This window comes from Ahaetulla prasina, chromosome 1 (assembly GCF_028640845.1).
Source record: "Ahaetulla prasina isolate Xishuangbanna chromosome 1, ASM2864084v1, whole genome shotgun sequence".
Taxonomy (NCBI): domain Eukaryota; kingdom Metazoa; phylum Chordata; class Lepidosauria; order Squamata; family Colubridae; genus Ahaetulla; species Ahaetulla prasina.
The window spans coordinates 307,094,246-307,108,280 of record NC_080539.1 but is presented as its reverse complement, the minus strand read 5'-3'; the positions used below and the strand labels follow the sequence as shown (position 1 = coordinate 307,108,280).

General features: G+C 40.5%; 2 protein-coding genes across 2 annotated transcripts in view; one reads left to right on the top strand and one right to left on the bottom strand.

Moving 5' to 3' along the window:
- Positions 1 to 1,514, top strand: part of EIF2AK4 (eukaryotic translation initiation factor 2 alpha kinase 4) — a 55,530-nt gene extending 54,016 nt beyond the window's left edge. The window contains exon 39 of the mRNA XM_058162124.1: positions 549 to 1,514. Within this exon, the coding sequence (XP_058018107.1) occupies positions 549 to 606 (58 nt within the window). The 3' untranslated portion in view covers positions 607 to 1,514. The remainder of the gene's footprint in view (positions 1 to 548) is intronic.
- A 459-nt stretch (positions 1,515 to 1,973) lies between these two features.
- Positions 1,974 to 5,363, bottom strand: SRP14 (signal recognition particle 14). Its single transcript, XM_058162126.1, has 5 exons — positions 5,221 to 5,363; positions 4,233 to 4,305; positions 3,191 to 3,303; positions 2,453 to 2,485; positions 1,974 to 2,258 (listed from the first exon to the last, which is right to left on the bottom strand). The coding sequence occupies exons 1-5, from the start codon at positions 5,242 to 5,244 to the stop codon at positions 2,169 to 2,171; spliced, it is 333 nt and encodes a 110-aa protein (XP_058018109.1). The 5' UTR covers positions 5,245 to 5,363; the 3' UTR covers positions 1,974 to 2,168.
- Between the last annotated feature and the right edge of the window lie 8,672 nt (positions 5,364 to 14,035).

Sequence of the window (14,035 nt, the reverse complement as noted above, 5' to 3'; positions counted from 1 at the left end):
TAAACATTTAAAAGTTTATTATGTACAGTATGTCAAGATTAAGGAAATCCGATAAGAACTGAAAGAAGGAAAAGAAAAACAAGTACTTCTAAAGTGGTAATCCCAGCTGTTGTTCCTTCAGTTATATGCACATACACACAGCAGAACAAGTAAACTGAAGTATAGGAAAGGCAGCATTGCATATTGTTTTTCATAAAGAAACAACAATTAGTCCCAAGATTGCTGTATTTTTCCTGGATCTCCAAACTGCCACTGGGCAAGGGTATTCCGTTTCTTCTGCCAATGAAAAAAATGGAATGGAACTCCTTCTACTTTTTAAAAGCCTGTCTGAGAAGGAAATCTTCCTTTTCCTGATTGGCTATTTAACAATTTTTGTCAGTCCTGCCTCAATTTGAACCTTAGGCACTTCCCCTTGCTGGGCCCCTCCATTGTCCAATCAATTTCCAAGGTATTTTTGAATTGTTCACTCTGATGGTAGGCTGGCTTGCAGCTGCATTCTTCTCATAGCAGAGACTTTGAAACTTTCTTAACTTTCACTTTCCCCCTAGGCAATCCTCCTCCCTCTCACCCTCCCCAAAAGGTTCATGGCAGACTGGAACTGGATGATCACTGAGTGCAGGCATGAGGTGGCAGTTTTGACAATTTTTCTTGTATTTTGATTGTCTTTGCTTAATACTAGATTGATTATATGTAGGTCTGATACCTCAGATATAGAATTTTAAATACCATACCTTTCAGCCTAAAGTTTTTTAGATGAGATTTTTCTCCATTCAGTGTAAAGGCACAGGCTAGTTCATTATTCATACAACATAACATAGTTTTAACATAAAACTACAGAATTTAACATAAAACTACAGTTTTAACATAAAACTACAGAATTACTAAGTATAAAGATACTTCTATCGGAGCATCAATCATTTGTACTTATTGATCATAGGGGTTAAGTGCACCTAGCCATGAGTGTGAGTTTTCTTAACCAGTTAGGTTCTATAAAATGGTTCTTCTGCTGACCAAGTTTCCATTGATGTATTTGCATGAAGGGATTCCCTGAATATCATATTTTCCCAATATTTTAGTTGCCAAGTTCTGTTTAGTTGGAAAAAACCTGTACAGGACTATAGTCAAACAGTAACATTTTAATGAAAGAAAAATATAATCTATAGCTGTGGACCAAATTCACTTCTGTAACTATGATAAGATGCATATTTCTAATTATAATCCTCTCGTTTCCACACAAGTCCCATTGAATGAAACTGTTTCAACAGTTGGTATACTAAGCGCAAATATTTAAGAATCAACATACTAGTAATTGAAAGTTACTTCAATGATTTTACCTAGCAAACTTTACCATCTTTAGTTCTGAGTTTGCTCTACTAAATCCCACAGCAGCAATTGAAACTTGCATATAACTATTTTAATCTGATTCCAGAATTGTTTCAAGTGTAAAACTTGCTTCTTAAGGTTAGTTAGTTTACTTGTCCTGCCACCATAAAGTAATATTTTAAAATTATAGAAAACTTACTTTGTGCCATGCTTAACAAAAGCAACAGATGTGCTCATCAGTTCACTATATAAAAAAACTACGTTAAGCACAAGCATAGTAAATGCTCCTTAGAAGCTCAGATCCATAAAGCATTGACAATCTATTTCCAGTTGTAACACAAGTTTTAAAAGCATATCTGAGAAGGAAATCTTCCTCTTCCTGATTGGCTATTGAACAATTTTTGTCAGTCCTGCCTCAACTTGAACTTGTAGGCAAGAACAATCCTTGACTTTGCTTACTGAGAAAATAAAGTTTACTAAAGGTCACGTGAAATACACTAAAGCAAAGCTAGAACTGAAATTCATTCTCAATCTTCATTTCACTCATAAAGCTTTTGCAGATACTAAACAGTTAAATCAAAATTATTTTTCTGAGTAAAGATATTCCATTAATTTACTTACTGAAATAAGTCAAAGGTTTGAAACAAATGAGATGCTCAAATTTATGCATTAGAGATATTTATTTTTATGTATCACAATCCTGAGAGCATTCTCTGTTTGTATAAGAAGCTTACTGTTCAGTTACTAGCTGCTAAGTTCAGGTACTAGTCAAAAGATAAGTGGTTACATAAAGAAAAAATGTGGGCTAAAACATGGGTCCATTCTTTGAAGAAATGTTTTTTGTATCATTGTGTTGCTTTGCTTTTCTTGTTTTTGCTTTTCTTGTCTTTCTTCTTTAAACCATCCATATTGGCTCTAATCAAATTTGAATATGCCTGCAATCAAAAACAAGATTTTTTTTTAAAAAAAAACCAAGTTTCAGGAAACTGCTAATATTTGTCTCAAGATATTTGCAGAGAGAAAGCAGCTACACATTTCTATAAGGTTTCAGTTAGTCATGCATTCAGTGTAAAAATTAAAATTATTTGATTAAAAATTTGAAATCTTAAGTGAATAGATACAAACTTACCATCTGGAATTTGTTAACTTCCCTTGAACTCACCTATAAGAAATAAATTTCATGATAGAATTATGGGATGATGAACCAATATATTAAAAAACAGCTGGTTCTGCTGATCACAAAATTCAGATAAGAATTGATACATTATGTACTAGCTTTGGTACATTGGTTAAGTGCTGGACTAAAAACCAGGAAAGTGAATATTAGGTCTCCCTTAGGTATAAAAGTCATCTTGGTAAATCATATTTTCTCAGTCCAATCCACCTAACAGGACCACAGAGAAAACAGGAAGTAAGAACATAATGTATCTAACTGAGAGGTGTACAAAATAATAGAATAATATGTGACTGCATGCTACACAGGGCTGGTGTAAGTTCCAATTATCTGAACCCCATCTTTCTTTGTATTGATCTTAATTACTATAGTCAATAACAAGCCTCTTAAAGATACTTGTGCTCCACAGGTTCATTTACTGAATAAGCTGTATATCCTCCGCTCATCCTGCTTTCAGGAAGCGTTGAAAGCATTTCTCTTTCTAGACTTTTTAATTCCTTTGAACATGATTACTCCATTTTTGGTAATTGCCTACATTTAATTTTAAAATATTAGCTACCCTGGGGGTGAAAGTCAGAGTGTAACTTTAAATACATAAAAAAACTCATTACCATTTTATATAAGGTCTTTCTCCCCCACTTAGATAAAAATGCAATGATAAAAAACATCCTTTCATAAAAGAATAACACCTACCACTGTGCTTATTTTTTTCTTCCCATCTGTGGCTCTAAGAAGACATTTGTTGTCTACAGGCTCAAAACTCTCAAGATGACCCTTCCGTGGAATTGGTCTTGTCCGGCCATCATCTACATTAAACAGAAGCATCAAAGTTATATATCGTATTTAGCAAAACTAGCAAATTAAATTATATAACATCCAAAGATGGCAAGAGAATGTTTTAATAAAATAAATTTCTTCATTTTTGAATTCTGCTTCATATATTAGAAATCTAAAAATGCAGATTGGGAGGCAAGAATTTTGTTAGAATGCTGGTTATTATATTAAGCTGGGCACAATAATAAGGTTGCACAATATTAAGCACATGTGAAGCTGTTCTTTAACATTTAAAGGATCCACCAACTCACTTCCTAACTGTAATGGCAATGCCATTACAGATTGCTCATTTGGAAGCAAACATTTTTCCTCCCATGCTACAAGATCAAAAACAACATTTTTTCTTAGAGAATTTATTACCTTTTCATAATGTTTAGGATTGAAGCAAGGGGGGGAATAAAAATTGGCCTGCTCTTTTTTTTGGTTACCCCAATACCAGATGAATTGGAGGCAAAATACCCTAGAAGGACAGAAAACCCATTATTGTTATGTTCTTCTTTTCTCCCACTCTATTCCAGTGTTTCTCAATTGTAGCAACTTGGGAGTTCTGCTCTAGAATTTCCCAGCTAAAGGCTATTATCAATGACGGGTGCACACCATCACCTATCTCTGTCAGAACTGTCAGGAAAAAGTTGGACGTTTCTAAACAATAAGCAGAAAATATTCAGATTAAGGAAAAATATGCTTAAGAAGCATTAAACACTCAGTACAGGTCTAAATCAGGTTTTTTTCATAGATTAAGTTTGAATTAATCAACTCCTATATTATTACTGAGATTACTGAAGTGGCTACTTACCCACTTTCTAACTGAACTGCGGTTCCAGTACTCGGCACAGCAGAATCTTCATTTGATTTGTTATGAGATAAACTAATGTAAGACGAAAAAGAATGTAATACTTACATTTCTTTAACGTTATATAGACACTGCCTGTGGTCCTGCATTTCTGAAAAAGCCTAGTTAGCTCTGTCAAGAACTGCAAAAACAAAGAAAGCATCTAATTGTTACAAAGATCACAATTTTGTTTTTCTTTTTCCAGCTAGTGAACAATCCTATCCTAAGGCTTTTAGTGGCATCGAATGTTGAAACAGCTACCCCTGACTATTGAACCATAACATTATAATCTATTCATGGAGCTAGAAACACACTAAATCTACAGCTTGCATTCCTCCTTACTCCCCTATCAAAGTTTTTAACTTGCATTAAGCTAGACCTCTTAAGATGCAATGTAGTCTAAACCATTTCAAATGTGCCCCATGTAATCATTAATTCTCCACGACAAGGGCCGGGATAGCTCAGGCAATAGAGAAGCCTGTTATTAGAACACAGAGCCTGCAATTACTGCAGGTTCGAGCCCGGCCCAAGGTTGACTCAGCCTTCCACCCTTTATAAGGTAGGTAAAATGAGGACCCAGATTGTTGGGGGGGGGGGCAATAAGTTGACTTTGTAAAAAAAAATATACAAATAGAATGAGACTATTGCCTTATACATTGTAAGCCGCCCTGAGTCTTCAGAGAAGGGCGGGATATAAATGTAAACAAAAAAAAACAAGTATGTTGACAGTTGTTAAAATAGGTGGGGCCAGAAAACGAAGTGGCACGTAGCAAAGAATTGATGCCATGGATTGGAGCTTCTGGCATTCACTGGGCATTAAGCGACCCCAGTGCAAACGAATACCGGAGGGGGGAGGGAGCTTAACAACTTTCAAGATACTATAATACTATAAGGGGGAAGTGATGGGCGCCCCTCCCTGGCTGTCCAATCGCTTTATGCACCATAAAGGTGTCACGTCGGAGGACATTTCCGCTCACAGCAACGGGGCGTTGCGAAGTCAAAGAGCGGGCCCTTCCCTAATAGGCACCCCCGAGGACGGAGCGTTAGGCGGCCGCACCTGCTCGCTCTCCAGCAGCACCATCGCCCCACACGCTTCTTCCCAACAGCTGATGCAAACGCAGCCAACTCCCAACTGCCGCCGAACGGACGGACACCCGGCCAGGAAACGGAAGTAGTATACGAGAGGCGGAAACTAGAAAGAACCTTCTCACCCCCCTCTCTCTCTCGCGCTCTCGCTCTCTCTCTCTCTCTCTCTGCTGCCCCCCTCAGGGCTCCAGGCGGAATTGCACGCAGAACTGTTCTCTGAATCCGAGGTCGCTTGCGTGGGTCAGCCGCGAAGGCGTCCCTCGATCGAGAAGATTTTTCAGGGCTTTTCCATTGCTCACCCAGTGGAGGCTGAAGTCTGTCGGGCGGCACTTGCTTAGCACAGAGAGATCTGCGCTCCAATCCATTTTAAAAAGAGAAGAATCCTGGTCGTGGTATATAGTAAGAGTTTCTGATAGAAAATTCAGCAGTGCTTTGAACAAGTATACAAAAAGCTCCCCCCCCCCGCCGCCGCCTTTCCCAAGATGCTGGGAGTGCTGAAACTGGGCTGCCCAAAAAATCTGTATGGCCACAAGATTTATTTTATTTATTTATTTATTTTGTCAAGAACGTATTAGGTAATAAGTATAAGCATGGATTGGATACATAAAATAGATACAAATAGAGGAAACATTAGGACAGGGACGGTAGGCACGCTGGTGCTCTTATGCACGACAAATATAGTGACAAATTCTTTCTTTTCCTTTTTTCTTCTTTTTTTTTTAGTATCTCTTCGCTGTCAGTAACTTTTGACAACCCAGTAAATCCTTAGTTGTGGTGTATAATTGCCACATTTTGACAACTATGGAAAGTTACCATCAACAGGTGGATGGCGAAGAGCAATATTGAAACCCATATAATCAAAGTCTTTGTTATGGTATTTATATTATATTATATTAATTATACTGTATTAATTATATTATTATATATTTTATTTATTTTTATTACTAATTAATATGAGCTATCACAGGTTCATAACATAAGAAACAAGTTTGAAAAGTAGTTCCAGCTGTGAGCATTATTTGAATACATTCATTTTTTTTCTTTACATTCATTTTTTTTCTTTAAAACGTAGTGTGAAATAAAGCAGAAATGGGTAGAAATGCATTTTGCCATTGTAACTTGGGGAGGCGCTGTGGCTTTACAGCAAAATGAGAGTTACTACTGTACTTTGTTGGGGACCCGGGAATGATGAAAAGAAGTTAACATTAGTTCTTTATTGCAAAAATTCCATTTCACAGTAAATTAGTCCTATCATAGGAAGCTCAGTGCTAAACAACCATCATTTTTTGAAATAGTTTAAGGAGAACCATTACAACCAAAAATATTTTTATTTAAATACAAATTTTATGAACTTTCTTTTCCAAGGGCAGCATTCATATTTCTGGAATTATATGTAATAGAATTGTTTTACAGAGCAGAGCTATTTCCTATGGTTGTTAAGGATATGCTGTTTTTAGTGGAAAGTATTTAAATAATAATCAGTTCTACAGGAACAAGATTTTTATCATTTATTTGTCCATTTTATTTGCTTCTCATATGGTGTCTAGAATCAAGAAAAGCACATCACATTCTTAATTAACTTTATAGTTCATTTCTTTTCAAAGCTGTTCAATATTATGAATCTGAGTGGAGACTATAAACTACAAGTTTGCCTTAAAATAAGAAAGGCTTTTTAAAAAAAAAATAAGACTGTTGAGCCTTTAATAATTTTGTTAGAGTTATAGATTTCACAAATAGAGTGTTTTTCTTGCTTCAGCTAATTAATTTCTCCTTGCTACAAAAGTGTTAAAAATCTTGCAAGACAAAAAGAAAAACAGTTGGCAAACAAATCAAAAGTTTTGTAGGTCAACTGGCAAGACTGAATTAGAAGTTTACACTGGGGAATTGCATAATACAAAGCAGCAAAGAGTATTTCTAGGTCACTCTTTGTAATGGATCCTAGAAAAGCCAGAATTCTTTGGTTCGTGAGAGACAGATATTTGGAGACTGTTGTTCTCACAAGCTCCTGAGAAAATAAAAGATTGCAGGAACTGCATCCAATATAACACTGGGCAAATCCAAATAGTTGTAGTTTTTGCTACTGAAAAGAAGATAAACAAGTCTGGCTGGCCCCATCAATGAGCGTGACTGTGAATTGGCCTCTCAGCATGTAGATATGTGGAAGGGAACAGATGTGAGGTTTGAGAAGGCAGAACTCTCTGCATCATACATGCTCAGTGTCCCCTGAATTAGCCTGCCTTCTGCTGTAACAGAAGCTGATATTCTATCGCCAAAAATGAAACAAGTCTAGTTGACTTGCTTGGACATTCTCTTTATTTTTGTGACAGGCAGCAAAATTTCTTAACCCACAGCTTAAGAGAAAATCTGTAGAAGATTCAAGAAATGACATTTTATTTATTTATTCCATGCGTATTATAAATTTATAGATGTATATTGTGTTTCCACTAAGGCCTGAATTTCTCACAGTGCAACCTTAAAACAGAGGTGACAAACTGATTTCCCTCCATTTCAATATACCGCTGCAGGATTAGACTGTAAAATTATTCAGCATTAAAGACAAGGTTATTTTAACTGAAGCAGAAATTAAATCCCATCTGAGACACACCAGCAACAGCCAAACCTCCTAAAACTGACCCCATCCCATTGGGTTCACAACAGGGGTGAAATGTAAAATTTGTTACTACTGGTTCTGTGGGCGTGGCCAACTTTTTTTTTTTTTTACGTTTAAAAGCATTTTTTCTACAACCTCTTCGGCTGAAGAGGTTGTAAAAAAATGTTTTTAAAAGCCTGTGATGATCAGCCAATTCAGCTGGGATCGCCAGAGGAAAAAAAGCTTTTAAAGGGTTCTGACAATCCCAGCTAAGTTGCCTGATTGCCAGAACCTTTTAAAAACATCTTTTCTACAACCTCTTTGACCAAAGAGTTTGTAGAAAACATGCTTTTAAAAGGTTTTGATGATCAGGAAACTCAGCTGGGATCACCAGAGAAACCTTTTAAAAGCTTTTTTTTTACAACCTCTTCGGCCTTTTAAAGAGTTCTGACAATCCCAGGTGAGCTGCACGATCATCAGAGGCTTTTTTTTTTTACTTTTAAAAGCATTTTTCTGGCCAAAAAACCCCTCTGATGATCGCACGGCTCAGCTGGGGTGGGGGTGGGGATTTTTGCTACCGGTTCTCCGAACCGCCATCACTACTGGATCAGGCGATCCGGTCCGAACCAGAAGCATTTCACCCTTAGTTTACAATCCCTAGTGATCACAGAAAAGGAAGTGCAAAACCTAGTTCACAGACAAAAGCCAGGAAACGCTCCAGGACCAGACAAGATAACTCCTTCTTGCTTAAAAGTCTGTGCTGACCAATTGGCCCCCATCTTCACCTGTATCTTCAGTAAATCACTAGAGATGTGCGATGTTCCTTCTTGCTTCAAATGCTCTACTATCATCCCAATGCCAAAGAAGCCCACCATCAAGGAACTGAATGACTACAGACCAGTTGCTCTAACATCTGTAGTTATGAAAACCTTTGAAAGGTTAGTGCTGTCCCACTTGAAAACCATCACAGATCCACTGTTAGACCCCCTGCAATTTGCATACTGAGCAAATAGATCAACAGATGATACTGTTAATATGGCTTTGCACTACATTCTACAACACCTTGAATCTCCAAAGACCTACACAAGGGTCCTCTTTGTAGACTTTAGTTCAGCATTCAACACCATCATTCCAGACATTCTTCTAACTAAGCTAAACCAGCTAGCGGTACCTGAACACACTTGTAAGTGGATCATAAGCTTCTTAACAGACAGGAAGCAGCAGGTGAAACTAAGCAGAATCACATCAGAAACCTGTACAATTAGCACATTGGCCCCACAAGGCTGTGTGCTCTCTCCACTTCTCTCTATATACCAATGACAATCAAGTCTGTTAAACTACTGAAGTTTGCAGATGACACAACAGTGATAGGTCTCATTCGGAGACAATGATGAATCCGCATACAGATGGGAAGTTGAACAACTAGCCTCGTGTTGCGACCAGAACAATCTGGAACTGAACACACTTAAAACCGTAGAAATGGTAGTAAACTTCAGGAGAAACCCTTCCATACTTCCACCTCTTACAATACTAGACAACACAGTATCAACAGTAGAGACTTTCAAATTTCTAGGTTCTACCATATTGGAAGATCTAAAATAGACAACTAACATCAAAACAGCATCAAAAAAGCACAACAAAGAATGTTCTTTCTGCGCCAACTCAGAAAGCTCAAACTGCCCAAGGAGCTGCTGATCCAGTTCTACAGAGGAATTATTTAGTCTGTCATCTGCACCTCTATAATTGTCTGGTTTGGTTCTGCAACCCAACAAGACAGACACAGACTTCAGAGGATAATTAGAACTGCAGAAAAAACAATTACTACCAACCTACCTTCCATTGAGGACCTGTATACTGCACTTGTCGTGTCCCACTCCTCCGCTGACGGCCGGGTCAGGGAAATCCGAATCAGGCTTGCCTCTGCAGCTCTGCCCAAAGTCCTAGCAAAGTCCTCAGAGCAGGCAGGAGACCAGTAAGTGACTTCAGCAAGATAAGTTCGACTTTGCCTGACTCAGAGACTGCCAGAAAGCAGATCCTTTATATAGGCCATGGGGTGTGGCTCCATGACTCAGCACTCATTAAGGCCTGCCCCTCCCTTCCTTCTGTTGCCTCCGCCTATCCAATCTTCTGATGCGAGGGTCACTCCAATCAGCTGTTGGAAGTAAACTTTCCTCAGGCTCACATGCTGTGGAGGAGGGGGAGGGATCTAGCTGCTCCGTTTGCCTGGGCATGGAGCCAGGGCTGAGGCCGGGGGATGCTCCCTCCTCTGCAGCCTGCTTGGGCATGGAGCCAGGGCTGGGACCGGGAGGTGCCCCCTCCTCTGCAGCTTGTCTGGGCATGGAGCCAGGACTGGGGCCAGGAGGCATACATTCCTCCGTGTTCGGGAGCAGATAAGCTCCCCGGCTGCGGTGAGAGCGGACAAGACACAACAGCACTAGTCAAAAAGAGGGCTGTGAAAATATTTACAGACCCCTCACATCCTGGACATAAACTGTTTCAACTCCTACCCTCAAAACGATGCTATAGAGCACTGCACACCAGAACAACTAGACACAAGAACAGTTTTTTCCCAAACGCCATGACTCTCCTAAACAAATAATTCCCTCAACACTGTCAAACTAGTTACTAAGTCTGCATTACTATCAATCTTCTCATCATTCCTATCACCCATCTCCACCCACTTATGACTGTATGACTGTAAACTTGTTGCTGGTATCCTTAAGATTTATATTGACTGTTTCCCTATGATTATCATTAAGTATTGTGCCTTATGATTCTTGACGAATGTATCTTTTCTTTTATGTACACTGAGAGTATATGCACCAAGACAAATTCCTTGTGTGTACAATCACACTTGGCCATTAAAGAATTCTATTCTATTCTATTCTATTCTATTCTATTCTATTCTATTCTATTCTATTCTATTCTATTCTAAAAACAGCTAATACAAGTAGTTCTTGTTCAGCAACAGCAACTTTCCATGATGGCAATGGAAAAGGAGTAAAAACTGCAAGAAAAAAATGAAAAGACAGAGAAAAGTAAGAATATAATAATACTGTGGTTACTATTTACTGATTCTATTCTTTAAAAGACTCCATCAATATTTTTATTGCTATAAAATTTACAGCAGTTTTCCAGATTGTAAATCTACCCTCTGCCTAAAAAATTCAGTGTTCTTTAGTGTCCAGTTTTTGAAAGCATAAAATGCTTATCTTTGTTTTGTCTTATAAAAACCAAAACAAATCTTTTGTCTTATAAAAACCAAAACAAAACCGCCACCCACCATCGCAGGGAGACAGAACCTATACAGTGGTTCCGTCCCAGGCGCCTGATGGACCCTGAGAGGTTCCTGACGGAGCTTGGGCCATTTCCTGACGGAGCTTGGGCCATTTCCTGAGGATCTGGCCCACGGCTCGACTGAGGAACTAGTTACGGCCTGGGAACAGGCCACGGCTGGGGCCATGGACCGGGTCGTGCCTTTGCGGCCTCTGACCCGGCGCAGGTCTTGCCCGGCCCCTTGGTTCTCCGAGGGGCTGAGGGAGATGAAACGCCGGAGAAGACGCCTAGAGAGCACCTGGAGGTCTAGTCGTTCCGAAGCTGATTGGACACTAGTTAGGTCCTATTCTAGGACCTACCTAGTGGCAATGAGGGAGGCGAGGCGCTCCTACGCTTCCACCCTCATTGCGTCGGCAGATAACCGCCCGGCCGCCCTGTTTCGGGTGACCCGCTCCCTCCTTCATCAGGAGGTGCGGGATGACCCTTTGCAGGGACATGCCGAGGAGTTTAGTGGTTATCTATACGATAAAATCGCTCAGCTCCGGATGGTCTGGACCGAAATTGGGATGATCCAAGCGAGGGAGAGGAGGCACGTCTTGTCGAGTCTGTTTGGGATGAGTTTGACCCTGTGGCTCCCGAGGACGTGGACAGGTTGTTGGGGAGGCTTCACGCCACTACATGTTTACTGGACCCGTGTCCTTCCTGGCTGGTACTGGCCACTCAGGAGGTGACACGAGGCTGGCTCCAGGGGATTATCAACGCTTCTTTGTTGGAAGGGGTTTTCCCTGCCGCCTTGAAAGAGGCGGTGGCGAGACCCCTCCTCAAGAAGCCCTCTCTGGACCCAGCTATTTTGGGTAATTATCGTCCAGTCTCCAACCTTCGCTTCGTTGCAAAGGTTGTAGAGAGTGCTGTGACGCGACAGCTACCCCAATACCTGGATGAAGCCGTCTATCTAGACCCGTTCCAGTCCGGCTTCCGACCCGGATACAGCACGGAAACAGCTTTGGTCGCATTGGTGGATGATCTCTGGAGGGCCAGGGACAGGGGTTATTCCTCTGCCCTGGTCCTATTAGACCTCTCAGCGGCTTTTGATACCATCGACCATGGTATCTTGCTGCGCCGGTTGGGGGGATTGGGAGTGGGAGGCACCGTGTATCGGTGGTTCTCCTCCTATCTCTCTGACCGGTCGCAGACGGTGTTGACAGGGGGGCAGAGGTCGACCGCGAGGTGCCTCACTTGTGGGGTGCCGCAGGGGTCGATCCTCTCGCCCCTTCTGTTCAACATCTATATGAAGCCGTTGGGTGAGATCATCAGTGGCTTTGGGGTAAGATACCAGCTGTACGCTGATGACACCCAGCTGTACTTTTCCACCCCAGGCCACCCCAATGAAGCTGTTGAAGTGCTGTCCCGGTGTTTGGAAGCCGTATGGGTCTGGATGGGGAGAAACAGGCTCAAGCTTAATCCCTCCAAGACGGAGTGGCTGTGGATGCCGGCACCCCGATTCAGTCAGCTGCAGCCGCAGCTGACTGTTGGAGGCGAGTTACTGGCCCCAAAGGATAGGGTGCGCAACTTAGGTGTCCTCCTGGATGAGAGGCTGTCGTTTGAAGATCATTTGACGGCCGTCTCCAGGAGGGCCTTCCACCAGGTTCGCCTGGTTCGGCAGTTGCACCCCTTCCTTGATCGGGATGCCTTGTGCACAGTCACTCATGCGCTCGTTACCTCTCGCTTGGATTATTGTAATGCTCTCTACATGGGGCTCCCCTTGAGGTGCACTCGGAGGCTTCAGTTAGTCCAGAATGCAGCTGCGCGGGTGATAGAGGGAGCTTTGCGTAGCTCCCATGTAACACCGCTCCTGCGCAGACTGCACTGGCTACCTGTGGCCTTTCGAGTGCACTTTAAGGTTTTGGTCACTACCTTTAAAGCGCTCCATGGCTTAGGGCCTGGGTACTTACGGGACCGCCTGCTGTTACCGCATGCCTCCCACCGACCCGTACGCTCTCACAGAGAGGGACTTCTCAGGGTGCCGTCCGCCAAGCAATGTCGGCTGGCGGCCCCCAGGGGAAGGTCCTTCTCTGTGGGGGCTCCCACACTCTGGAACGAGCTTCCCCTGGGTTTACGCCAAATACCTGACCTTCGGACCTTCCGCTGCGAACTGAAGACATATCTTTTCATTCGTGCGGGGCTGGCTTAAATTTTATTGATTTTAAATTTTCTATTATTAATTTTAAGGGGTTTTAGTTTTATATATTTTAAAGTTTTTTTAGGCCAATTATAAAATAAGTTTTTTAATTTGTATTTTAATTGTATATTGTATTATCTGTTTTTACTTTTGGCTGTACACCGCCCTGAGTCCTTCGGGAGAAGGGCGGTATAAAAATCGAATAAATAATAATAATAATAATAATAATAATAATAATAATAATAATAATAATAATAATAATAATAATAATAATAATAATAAATCTATTTCCCACAAGAAGCTATTTGTTCTTAATTCCAAAATCTTACAGTAAAAATGTCAATATCACAATTTTATCTGAACCCTTAGCTCATTTATAATTTTATAAGATCAAAATCTTATTTAGCATTTTGCTGTTCATTTTAGATTCTTTAAACCCTTAAGCTTATGATTATTATTTTCTTCTTTCATTCATTCATTGAAGACACACTAACCTGGTGTTTTCAAACATATTATTCTGAGAATTATAATAGTTTAAAAATAGTTAATGGGTAATTTCCAAATGTGATTAGAAAGTGAGGTTTATGAACTTAGCGTCCTTTAAAAGACTCTGAAGCAATTGCTAAAAAGATTGAGGATCTTTTTTGCTTGGGGTATTCTTGTTCTTCATCTTCCTTTATTTGTAGCTTGCTTGCATCTTATCTTAGTATTCTGACTCATTTTCCAGCCTGATGTTCCATT

What these genes read in the sequence shown, in the direction of transcription:
- SRP14 (XM_058162126.1), bottom strand. Translation starts at nt 5,244, where the DNA reads ATGGTGCTGCTGGAGAGCGAGCAG. An exon ending in TGCTGCTGGAGAGCGAGCAG is followed by an intron (nt 4,306 to 5,220) that starts GTGCGGCCGCCT and finishes TTGTTTTTGCAG; the next exon opens with TTCTTGACAGAGCTAACTAG. An exon ending in AGAAAAAAATAAGCACAGTG is followed by an intron (nt 2,486 to 3,190) that starts GTAGGTGTTATT and finishes TATTTCTTATAG; the next exon opens with GTGAGTTCAAGGGAAGTTAA.